The 12,818-nt window shown below is 47.8% G+C and overlaps 1 protein-coding gene across 6 annotated transcripts in view; it reads left to right on the top strand.

The window, feature by feature from the left end:
* LOC135250009 (RAS guanyl-releasing protein 2-like) overlaps positions 1-12,818 on the top strand; it is a 38,188-nt gene that overhangs the window by 14,900 nt on the left and 10,470 nt on the right. For all 6 annotated transcript variants that reach the window (XR_010328845.1, XM_064325787.1, XM_064325788.1 and 3 more), the window contains 5 exons: positions 306-437; positions 1,810-1,960; positions 2,360-2,533; positions 7,209-7,325; positions 9,183-9,464. Coding sequence is in view for 5 of the 6 variants with exons in the window: in XM_064325787.1 (XP_064181857.1) it covers positions 306-437; positions 1,810-1,960; positions 2,360-2,533; positions 7,209-7,325; positions 9,183-9,464 (856 nt within the window). In the remaining variant the exon portion in view is untranslated. The remainder of the gene's footprint in view (positions 1-305; positions 438-1,809; positions 1,961-2,359; positions 2,534-7,208; positions 7,326-9,182; positions 9,465-12,818) is intronic.

Genomic DNA, 12,818 nt, shown 5'->3' with positions numbered 1-12,818 from the left:
TTGCGAAGCCAAAGAAATTGAACAATATTTGCTTTATTTAATTGTTTAAATTATACTTTGCACTTATAATTTATATCGTCTCGCTTTTGGCATTTTGACCGAGTCTAACGTTAGCTAGCTTGCTAACAGTAGCTGCTGTTACTGGCTGAGTCCACAGAGCGAGCGTAACATTAGCCAGTGAAGGCGTGCGCCACCAAAATCTGAATTGCGAGTCGGTCGTACGGAAACCATTGTCGTGGTGGTACTGGGTTTGGGTACCCAACACTTCATTGACTCATTCTGTCTCGTCTGCACCATCTGAACAGGTACTGGATCTCGGAGTTCCCGGCTGAGTTTGACCTCAACCTGGAGCTGGCCGAGCAGATCAAAGGCCTGAAGGACCTGCTTACCCTGGAGGGAAATGAGCGCCAGAGTCGCCTGATTGACATTGAGAACGTGTAAGTCACGTGCCGAAACAGTCCAGTGGCAAGACTGCCTTCCCTATGACCGGGAGCTTACATTAATCAGCCATTCCATCTACTGAACGAGGCATTCCATCTATTGAACAGGACGTTCCCTCTCAACAGTTGCCATGTTTTGCAGCATATGTTTGCCCTCAGAGTGTTGACACACACACACACTTGGTTGGCTGTGGGGTAACGTACAGTATAGTTAAAGTTTGATAAGATCAGAAAATAAAGGTGCACAATCTCTCTCTCAGTTTCCTTACATGCAATGTTTTGCAACCGGACACCCAGTTCAGTCCTGTTTCTGTTTTAAAATGTTGTTGTAAATTTTGGCGCTCTTATATACACCCTGAAATTCCCGGTACGCTGTGCTGCTTTGAGTGGTGGAAGAGATTGTCTTCGCTGCTACACCAAGAGGCCTCTCCAAGTGTTTGGCATCCTTAAGCACTTTTTTAACGGTTTTAGTACTATTGTACTAGTAAAGCGTCCCATCATAAATACGCTCACCTTGTTTGACATGCTGAACCTGCCCTGCCGTATCGGTTCCTTTGAACTGTCCAAATTAATTATTAAAGAAATTAACAAAGCGAATCGCCCGTGCTGTGTTGCCTTTTGCCCCCCCCGTAGAGAAGACAGAGGTAACGGCTTGCTCGTCAGCCATGTTTGTTCCCTGCTCCCTGATCCATTTGAAATCTTTATTTTTCCTTTCATATTTAAAATGCTTTTTCCTCCACCCCCCCTCCCCGATTTTGAATTCCCATTTGTATTTATTATCACTCATTGCCGCAACCCCACTTTTGTTTTGTGAGAGCACAGATAAGCATCTGCTCTCCTCCGAAGCACCTCTTATCATTGCCTAGTCTGTACGCCACGCTCGCGAAGAGGAAGCCCTTACTTAAGCTGCTTAACAGATTGAAGTGTGGGTGCCCGATTTACCTGTGGGACCTGCTGGTGTGCGATTAGATGCAATCATACCAGCCAACGGAAACCCCCCCCCCCCCCGTCCCTGGGTGACACTAGAGCCAATTGTGCATCACTCTGCAGGGCTGACGGCCTGTGGTTTGTCACTGTCGCGGTCGTCTGCTCTCGATACCACACTGTGGGGCTCGTCCATGCAGAACAGTGCCTTAACAGGATGAGCCACCCAGAAGCCCCCGTTTTCAGATTCTTGAAAACATTCCACTTGGTAACGTCTTTCTACTGCAACGGAAAATTGAAACTATTTTGTGTACTCCTTTGAATGTCATGTTCCGTGACATCATCGATTGGTGCACATTGTAAGCAGCAGAGCTTGCGTTAGACGGGAGTGGGCCATTCCTGAAGGCGTTGCCATGACGTTCATTTGAGCTTTGGGCGCACCCAGGCCGTCGTACGAGTGGAAGCGGCAGGTGACGCAGCGAGTCCCCTCCGTCTCCAAGAAGAGGAAGATGTCCCTGCTCTTCGATCACCTGGACTCCTGCGAGCTGGCGGAGCACCTCACCTACCTGGAGTACAAGTCCTTCTGCAAGATCCTGGTGAGAGTCGCGCAGGCGGAACAGGACACATCGGCAGGACTCTGTACACCCGTCCTTCTGTGTCCGTGCGTCTGTTTTTTGTTCCTTCCCCTGTGTCTGGATAGCCGTGTGGAGTATGTTTAACCTCTGGCTGTGCGTGTGTTTGTGTGCATGTCTGTGTGTGAGCTTGTGTTTGGGTGTAGCAAATGTATATGTTTGTGGCCTGTGGGTGCATTTGTATGTTTGTGCGTATGCGTTGTGTGCCGCTTATGCGAGGTATGTGTGTGTGTGTGTGTGTGTCTGTGTGTACGTATGTGTGTTTGTGTGTGCGTGTGCGTGTGTGTGTGTGTGTCTGTGTGTGTTCCTTCCCCTATCCTCTCTTCACATCTGACCCTAATTATTGCCCCCCCCCCGTCTCAGTTCCAGGACTACCACAGCTTTGTGATGCACGGCTGCACTGTGGACAACCCCATCCTGGAGCGCTTCATCACCCTGTTCAACAGCGTGTCCCAGTGGATCCAGCTAATGGTGCTGAGCAAGCCCACCGCCCCCCAGAGAGCGGCCGTCATCTCGCACTTCATCCGCGTGGCTCAGGTAAAGCGCTTCCCTTCGGCCAATCAATGAACGGCTCCATCGGAACAACAGTTAATTACGCCTTCGGTTTAGCACGCTCACACGGGTAACGCAGATAGGTTTGTTTGCCTATCTGTGTTAACCTTGTGTGTGTGTGTGTTTGTGTATGTGTGTGTGTGTGTGAGTTTCTGTATTTGTGTGTGTGTGTGTATGGGTGTGTGTGTGCATGTGTGAGTATGCGTGTGCGTGTGGTAGTTGGTGGGGTGTACGGTGTGTGGCTGTGTAGTATGGTGTGCTGTGTGATGTGTGTGTGTGTGTGTGTGTGTGTACGGGTGTGTGTGTGCTTGTGTGAGTATGCGTGTGTGTGTGCGTGTGTGTGTGTGTGTGTGTGTGTGTACGGGTGTGTGTGTGCTTGTGTGAGTATGCGTGTGAGTGTGTGTGTGTATGTGTGTGTCTGTGTTTGTCTGCGTTTGTGTGTGTATGTGTGTGTAGGTGTGTGTGTATGTGTGTGTGTGTGTGTGTGTTGTGTGTGTACTGTGTGTGTGTTGTGTGAGTGGTGTGGTGTGTGTGTGTGTGTGTGTGTGTGTATGCAGTTCTCTATCTGTCTCTCTGCTTCTGTGTTCTGCATGGGCTCATCTGTATCGTCTGCGTGCTCGTGTCCGCCTGTGTCTGGTCCATGGTGTGGGTCCCCAGGCTCGTCTTGCGGTGCAATAATCCCATTTAATTTAGAGCCGAGCAGCCGGCAAGGTCAGGGCGTAAAGCTTCCTGTTTAAGAGGCCGGCACTCCTGTGAGATTTATTACCGCGCGCGAGGGTGCTGGCTGCGATAGCGAGTCGGCAGCGGCGGGGCCCAATTAGCTTTGTCTCTCCCCAGGCGTACGGCGGGATTAGATTGGCCGAGGCTCTGTATTACCACTGCATTACCGTCTTTCAGAAACACTCCAGAAAGGGGAAATAAAACACTGATGAGATGGCGATGACATCGCTTTCCATCTAAGAGACCAGGGGAGGAGCTCCGCCAATCGCAGAGCACGTTGGTGAGATGAAACGGAATAACCCTGGGTGGTGATTGGTGGACACTTTGTAGCTATGCTTTCGGAAGGCTATTGAGGATAAATGGAGCACGGACAGAAAGTATACACCGATTACCGCTGGCATTGCTCTTTTTGTTGTTACCTAGACACTTTGTGATTGGTGGAAAGGGTTCTATGATGAAAGTGATCATGGCAACATTCATGGACGAGACAGCACTCTGAAAATCTGTCTCTTCATGTGGCACAGCCCAAAATCTACTGGTGTTAAAACAGTCGTGCCGTGTGTGCCGTGCCTCAAGCCCTCTGGTGTTGCAATGTTCCGCCTTGCAGCCTGTACTGTGTTCTGTGTTTGCTTGCTGCATCTGACCCGTGTGGGACATGGAATAAACACTTTGCAGGAAAAAAAAGAAGTCGGAAAGAATTTGAAAAGGAACAAACTCTTGCGGGGCGGGGTGGGGGGTGGGTGGGGGTGGGGGGGGATGGGGGGGGAAGTGGTTTCTTTAAAGCGTCCGTCTCACTGAAAGGCTTTGTGTGAGAGAGGGGTGCGTAAAAGGAAACGCTCACCTTCGTTGGCCTCGAGTTTCGCTTCCTTTCCGGGAAACGGCTGGGGTCTGTCTTTGAGCGGCGACTTCCTGGTGTTGGCGGCGGCGGCGGAGGCTCCCGAGCGCCAGGGGTTAGCGATCAGCCAATGGCGGTGGCCGTCTGGCTCTCCCCTCTGCCGCGTCCCGCCGAGCGCCTTTCCTGACAGCCGGGTTACGGAACGCTCTCCGCGGCGCCCTTCCCCCGCTCGCTGACGTGTGAACTCGCCCCCGCCATACCCCCCCATCCCCCCCCTTCCCCCCTGTCCCCCCCCTCCCCCCCCGGACGCATCCCGGGACACCGCCACCCGCCGCTCCCTCTCTTTCCTGTTCCTCATCCTCGAACCCTCCCTCACCCCACATGTGTCTCTTCCTTGTTAATCCTCTCTCTTCCAAATGCCATTCGCTCAGTTTCCTTTGCCGTTCCCTCTCGGACTCGTTTAGTCTCATTCCCTCTCTCTCTCTCTCTCTCTTTTTCTCTCTTTCTCATTTTTCCTCCCCCTCGTTTCCCTATTGCGCCTCCTGCGCCATCGATCCCTTTCTTTCTCATTGCTGCGGTGGTATATTTTTGCCTGCTTTCATGTTTATTCTCCTTCTCTTCCTTTCACCATGTTCTTTTATTGATCCAAGGGTGTAACCTCAGTATGAAATTGGGGGGGTGGGACTCAGAGAACTGCTATCCTGTGGGGCAGTCGAAGGTGCATGCCCCCACCGCCCCCCCGAAAGAAATTCTTTTAAAGGTCAGCTGTGAAATGATCTTTTCTGGTGAATTCTAAGGGGAAATGCTGCAGACTATTGATCAGTATATCCCTATCACAACAACAAATCTCCATATTTATTATGTGAAATGATTTTTGTCATCATTATGCTGTATTATTGGAGGGTGGTTATTTGGCCTGTTTTGGCCTGTTTTGTAACCCCCCCCCCCTTGACTTTTTATTAATTTCATTGGATAATTCTTCTCACTGGTCAAGCCAATCGAGAATGATTCTCAGTTTGCATTTGCAATAACAGAGATACGGTGATATACACACAGACACTGACAGCAGGAGGATTAATGATACAGGGCTGCACACAGCCGGTGATATGAGAGAGGAGACAAGGTACCCAGAAATGGAGAAGTTAGGCTAAAAACAGAAAGTGAAGAAACTGTTTAATGCAATGGGCCATTCCTATTGGCTCAGCAAACTGACAGGTGGGAGGCGGGTACCAGAGTGTCTGAACAAACGATGTAACTGCAAGCCATTACATACTGCCATAGACCCCATTGTTTACACATTGTTTTTACAAGTGTAGGTGTCATGTACTGTCATTTACGTCGTGATATCGTTAGATAGCTTGCAAAATGGCAATCGTCATTAGAACAAACCTTAATGTACTAGCAGGTGAGTTCTACTCGGGTAAGCAGCAGTGTTACTGGAGACCCAGCTTTGGGGGGTTGCAAGTCCAGTTATGACATACAGCACCTACTTGATTGGCACTCTTAATCACGTTGAATCTCAATCTGATGGATTCTAGTACTGGGTGTGTCTCCTCATACTCTGTCACATTAAACTACACTTCTTAACTCTTCTCCAACAGCTACGCCATTGACTGCAGATGGACTGCATCATTTATTTCAGTATCACCAGTATTTTTCACTTTTCATACACCGCATCATTGCAGCGTTCTTGACGTCGAAATCGGTGATGTTAGGTTAGTCATCCAGTGAACTCCCACGCATTTTTGTGTCCCAAACGGGCTTCCGTAAAGCAGATGTATTAAAAAAAAAAAAACATTAAAAGAAAATTTTCTAATTTACAAAGAACCGAATCGATCATGAGGGCAGTTTCGGGTCAGATGCAACAGCGATTATCCGCTGTGTTCCCGAACGCTCTCCTTTGATGGATTATGGGCTGCCTAATGGCTTCTGTAGAGCTGTGGTGTCATTGCATGTGTTGTCACCCAGGGTGTGTAGCTGCTTTTAATGTGCGGGGTGCATTAAATGCCCTGCTATTGATTTACATTCTTTAAGTAGACTTTGTAGGTACTTAAAAAGCTCAGTTTGTGCTTTTTAGTTTTTGAGTTTGTGTTTTTGTTAGCGTGGCCATTGTTATCATTTTGCAGATTTAGAACTCTGGGCGGGATGCACGCCTGCTTAATCTCTTTATATTTCAATACTTTCTTTTAAATGAAAGCGATGTTATTTTGACTGAGACGCTATCGTTTCGCTTGTTCTTATTGCAAACCGTTTAGGTTTACTGATGTCTTTCATTAGCTGCATTAGGATCCCAAAGTGCACTTGGGTACGGCCTACGCTCGTGTCGGTTTGTAGTGGGGTAGTGTGATGAAGAATGGTGCCCCCTGGGAGCCCACAGAAACAGCTGTGACCCGATCGATTTTCACTTAACGCCATGTGGCCTGAAGGAAAGACAGGCCCCCTGCGGGTTCACACGCAGAAGGATTTATGGCTAAGTTGATGACACGGTGATTGGGTATACACCTGCAAGGTCTGTCCCAATCCCAGTCTAGGTGTGTGTGTGTGTGTGTGTGTGTGTGTGGGCATGTGTGCGTGTGCGTGTGCGTGTGTGCGGGTGTGTGCGTGTACAAGTCTATGTGTGTATGCGTGTGTGTGTGAGGGCGTGTACATGTCTATGTGTGTGTGCGTGTGTGTGTGAGCGCGTGTACATGTCTATGTGGACGTGCGTGCGTGTGTGCGTGCGTGCGTGTGTGTGCATGTTTTCATTGTGTGTCCTTTTCATGGGTGTCAGCATGTCACTGTGTCACTGCATTGTTTCGGTACGTCTGTCTCCATTTTGTGGAGGAACCCTACATGCAGTGTGTCTGTTTGTCTGTCAACTGTTTGGTCTCATCATCACCTGCTTCTCTGTGGGATGGTGATGTTTTGGTGTCTTATTCACCGCAACTTACCCGTCCTCTCCCTGTAAATTCCAATTTACACCCCTTCTCCCTCTCTCTTTTTCTTGTTCCCTCTTCCTCTTTTCTCTTTCTTCTGTCTCACCACTTTCTCTGTCTCCTGCCCTCCTTCGCTCAACCCCTCTCTCTTTCTCGTCCTCTCCCCACCGTTCCTCCCCCCCCCCCCCAGAAACTGCTGCAGCTGCAGAACTTCAACACGCTGATGGCGGTGGTGGGCGGCCTGAGCAACAGCTCCATCTCCAGGCTCAAGGACACGCAGTCGCACATCAGCAGTGAGACCAACAAGGTACGGCTGCCGGGGTCCTGCCTTTCTGTCTTTTTCTCCTCCTCCTCCTCCTCCTCCTCCTCCTCATCATCACCATCATCATCACCATCCTCGTCGTGGTCATCATCCTCATCCTCATCATCATTATCCTCATCATGGTCATCATCCTCATCATCATCGTCATCCTCATCGTGATCATCATCATCATCATCATCATCATCATCCTCGTTGTCATCATGCACCATTGTCATCATCACATCACAGTCATCACCTTCTTCATGTATATTATCACAGGCCTCATCGTCATCATCATCTTCATTAACTTCACTATCAGTGCCTTTGTTAATTTCATCGCCATAATCATAATACATTTATCGTAAATTACGTGAAAGTAAGAGTTGAGGATTCTGAGAAAGCAGGGATGCTACAGTGCCCTTATAATAATATAAAATTATTGTCATCATCATTATCTTCACCACAGTAATAATAATTGGCATCACCAACCTCACCATCGGTATTGTCGTCGTTATAAAATCCCGGGACCTGAGTTGCACTGATGGTTTACACAGCTACATGCTATTTCAGTTCCTCTCACCTGAAAACACTGCTCAGATGTATGGCCACGTTTATTTGCAGAAACCCTTTCCTGTGACACCAATTATGTGACTCATTTCACTCCGCAGGCTGCCTGTTATCTCTCAGATCAAGTTAATAAACCCTGATACTAGCCGGCAGGGCAGTTAATAAGACGGCTTCGCCGTACTCTGAATCTTCAAAGCTTCACACCCTGGCCGGATCCCCTTGCTCTGCGTTCTGCAACGCTGCAGTGCCTCTCTGTGCTCAGCTCTGGAGCTGACTTCCCACGGTGGTCAGACAGCCATCTGGCTAAAGGCTGTAGGAGGACGGAGCTTTGTGACAAACCCCACCCTTATGACATCACACCCCCCCAAGTCCAATCTAGAGGTTTTCGAAAAGGCAGGATTGTTTTTCACCTGCTGCATGGGTCGATGGGCGGAGCTGGATGTGAAGTCCCGCCCAATCGACAACCAACCCTGCCCGACGTCCAAACCTGGGCGGTCAGGACGGCTGAATTGTCCACGATTGTCCACCTTCGGGGGCAGACTGAAGACCCGCCTCTTCAGACTTGGCGTCTTGGCTCCCCTCTCACGCCAGGCTGAAAATAATGTTCAGTTTATTGTAGGTTTTGTGCTTTTAGGTTTTGTTTATAGGGCTTGTTATGGAAGGTGATCTGTGGGGATTCTGGAGTCATATTTTGGTTTTTGCTTAGCTTGTTTGTTTTCATTGACGCTTCAGTGAGGTCACATATATACCAGCTGGAATGCTGTTTGTCTGGTCTGGCACGGCACCACTGCTCATGTAAATCATGTGAAGGCACTTGCAAAACAATACACCCCCCTTGAACTTTTTCCTCGTTTTGTGCTGTTGCTCCTTAAATTTTTAATGCATTGAAGTATTTGTTTTCTTCTTGCGTCACCAACACAATATATTTAACACATGGATGATGCAAGAACCACTTTTTTCTTCAACAACATTAAAAAAAAGAAATTCTTACATTTTTTTTTTGCCTCAGAAGACCTTCATCTCAAAAACTGTTCCAAGGACAGTTACTTGGTCTTCAAGATAATGTGATCTGATCTCCTATTGATTAGACGTTGTACCACAGAAAAACAAAAAGATAATCAAAGGGGGGTTGAAATCTTTCTGAAGGCGCCACATGATCTCTTACATCAGAAGGCTCACTCTGGATAGGGGCGTCTTACGTATGGAAGTAACGTGATTTCCCGCAGCCTCAGCGTCCTAACCCGTTCTCACCTGTCCCGTTCCGTCGACGCCCCCCCCACTCACCCCCCTCCCCAGGTGTTCAACAGCCTGACGGAGCTGGTGACGTCCTGCGGGAACTACAGCCAGTACCGCCGGCGCTTCGCCGAGTGCTCGGGGTTCCGCTTCCCCATCCTGGGCGTGCACCTGAAGGACCTGATCGCCGTGCACGTGGCTCTGTCCGACTGGGCCGACCCGGAGAAGACGCGGGTCAACCTGGCCAAGACCCAGCAGCTCTACGCCATCCTGCAGGAGCTGGCGCTCGTCCAGGCCACGGCCCCCGGCATGGACGCCAACACCGACCTGCTCAACCTGCTCACGGTCAGTCCGGGGGGGGGCAGGCACGGCGAGAGTGCTGCGCTCGTTTTCGTTTTTTTTTTTGGGGGGGGGGGGTGTGAAACAGGAAGGCCCACATTCCCGCGCGCGCGTCGCCCAGCTGCTAGGAGCTGGAAGCGTCAGCGTCACTCAGGCACAGGAAACCCTGCCTGCAGGCTGTTAGGGAGCTCCCCAGTGTACCTCACTGTCGGCAAACGCAGCATTTCACCTGCCAGAGGCCAGCAAACCTAAGGGCTAAAATGCTGACCACTACAGTCCTTTGTTGCGTAGAAAATTCCGCCACATCCATTATTCATTACGCATGCGGTAGTTCATTGTTGGTGGAAGGGCACCGAGACCTGATTTGTGGTCTTAGGTTAATTGCTATTTTACTGCCAAGCACATATAGATGATGACTTTGACATTTACGGACATTAGGGGGTGAATCGTTATGCAGCGTAGTGGTACTCTGCTATCAACTCGAAGGTTGCTGAGGCAATTCCCAGTTGGGATGCTGCCATTGTACCCTTGTGTAAACTACTCAACCCGAAATGGCTTCAGTAAATGTCCTGCAGCGTAAATGGAATGTATGTAAAAACTGCTGGCTATTTAGGTTGCCGTGGATACGAGGGTCTGTTAAATGCCTAGACATAAACATAAAAGTCACTGTTGATGTGTCGGCGGCGGTAGAGGCAGACTTCGCCTGGTTAGAGCATGTTACGTTTCATAAGCCTTGTTTAAAAGGGGCAATTTTAACATTGCTGTAAAAAAAAAAAAAAACCTTTATTGCTGCCTGAACCACTCCGCTTTCATGATTATATGCCATCAGGATGATCCATAAAATGAATGCACAATTTCCTCAGTCAGGAAATAAAAAGCGCAGAGGCCAGGCCTTATAGCTGCACTCTGTGCACTCTGTAGAGTCACTCGGCTAAAAGCCTAAAATGTAAATGTCATAGCATCATAGCTAGTCGTGCACAAGCTACTAGTTAGTTTTTCCCTCCCTGCTAGGAAGCTAGCCTTGCTGAAGCGCTGTGTGATCTGTGGGGAGGTTTGTGGGCGATTGCATTGGCTACACACACACACTCTCACACACACACACACACACACACACACACACACACACACACTTCATCAGCCGTGCTCCTGGAAAAGCGGGTTTGGGTGGCATAACAACGACGCAAGAGGCACGACTGGCAATTACGCCAAATGCGAGGGGGGTGGAGGGGGGGGGTGGTGGGAGAAATTGGTCAAAAGAAAAGAACAGAAAAATAACCCCGCTTTCCCTCTCTGTGGTCTGAGGCAGACAGAGATATCAGCCCCTGTTCCATAAATAAATGTTACAATCTACAGTTCTGTGAATGCAAGCTAAAAATTGGGTGACTGCAGTGTGCTTTTCTAATCGCATTGTTTAGGCGTACTGTACGTGGAAAAAAATTTGAAAAAAAAAAAAAATGTTCTTTTCTTCCTGGCAAGCCATTATGGCATTCACACTCCTATTGTAATCTGCAATTATGTTGCCATGGAACACGGGTTTAAAAATAGAGGCTATCTTGTATATATTTCCCAAATAATTTGGAATGCGTTTTCCTACCGCCCCCCCCCCCCCTCTTTAAAATGGATCCGCAGTGGAAATTTACAGATTTCTCTGAAGCTCCTTCGTAATCCGATTGCCAGGCATCACATAGCTTTCCCCTCAAAGCCATTTTTTTAAAAATTGCAGAATGATTCTGCTGCATCCCCACCTGTAATGTGGGAATACAGTGTACGCGGGATTCTTCTAATTGGCTGTTATTAGTTACAAGTTAATTTAACAGGAACAATAAGGAAAAGATACGCCGACAACACTCCTGTAATTAGCCGGTTATTACTTTAATTAATGGGTATAAACCATAGACGGGGAAAAAAAAACAAAAAAAAAAAACAGAAATATGGACGAAGTGACTGTGACGTCACACATTGACATTCCATAGGCTGGCAAAATGCGCTTTGAAAGCCATGGAAGTGCAGTTTTGTGCAGTCAAATTTGAGCCTGAGACTGCACAGTAGGGAAGCCTGATATGTGTTATGAAATCCAGGCCGGGTACTAAGCACATGAGATTACAGTGTGAAAAATAACTAGACAAAATGAGGAAAAATACATTTAGGAAATAATAAAGGTTTATATTGAAGGAAGGAAGAATTAGATGATAAAATGTCCTGCTTGGCTTTCAAACCTTCTGGCTTGAAGGCCTAATTAAAATCTATAAGAGGGAAATACTGTCGCTGAAAGCTTCAGGAAAGAAATTACTAAAACTGAGGTTTGTTTTAGCCAAGGATCTGCTTCACGAATTCTGGCAATCTTGCTAGATTTTTGCTTGATGAAAATTATTTGAGGAATCGTATTTGATCTTAGTATCCCTCTATCAAAAACGGCACATTTTCACAGTCATTTTAATTTCTCATCCACAGTCACAGTCGAGATCAAAGGACCCCTGATTTTGTCGACTGCCTTGCCGTTGGTAGCATTGACTTTAATACAGAGCTGCCGTGATGCAGTTCTCTCAGGTGTGGACTCATTGTCAGCTACACTGTGTTCTCTCTCCATCAATAATGAGCAGACTGCTTTTTCCTCTCATTGACGGTCGGTGTCAGGACCGTGTTTCTATATTTAGCCGGTTTAAAGGCAGTTCTTTATTCTTCTTAAGGTATTCCTCTGTATTTCATTTCCTTTTTTTCATACCTCGAGTGTGAGTGATTCTTTCTGAGGTAGTGCTGCCTAACCTTGATCCTGATGCTGATGCTGTGTACATCATTAGTGGGAAGCAAAAAATACTGATCGTCGTGCAAGTTTTGAAAGTCAGCTGTTGTTTCAAAGTCGTTAGAGCTGGAGTCAATAGCCTCTGGGAACAGGTTTGAGCTCTGGGTGCGAGAGAATAATTAGGCCGATCTTATGTTCTCCTTTTCCCAGGAAATTCCAGCATTTCTGCTTCCTCTCCAGTGTCCCGACTCATCTTTGAAGATGAGACGAATTGTAGATGAATATTATGGCAAATGATACCTTGTTAACTTTAGCTACCTCCTTCTGTGACCCACACAACCCATTTTATCATTTGCTATGTTTGATACCTCAGTACTGTACATTAATGTTACCATTTATTCCATCTTAATTATTACACCGGGCCAGCCAGTGGAGGATGGGCTCCCTCTTTGTAGCCAGCTTCCTCTCAAGATTCCTTCCCATTGGGGAGTTTTTTCCTGCTACCGTCTGAGTGCTTTTCTCCCCACTGTGGATTTTTTTAAAGCCCATTTGGTTGCTTTTTGGGACTCAGGCCTGATCCCACCATAAAGCCACTTTGAGACAGTATCTCTGTAAAAAAG

Source organism: Anguilla rostrata, chromosome 3 (assembly GCF_018555375.3).
Source record: "Anguilla rostrata isolate EN2019 chromosome 3, ASM1855537v3, whole genome shotgun sequence".
Classification (NCBI taxonomy): domain Eukaryota; kingdom Metazoa; phylum Chordata; class Actinopteri; order Anguilliformes; family Anguillidae; genus Anguilla; species Anguilla rostrata.
Note: the sequence above shows the minus strand (reverse complement) of the source record. Positions and strands in the feature narration are given on the sequence as shown.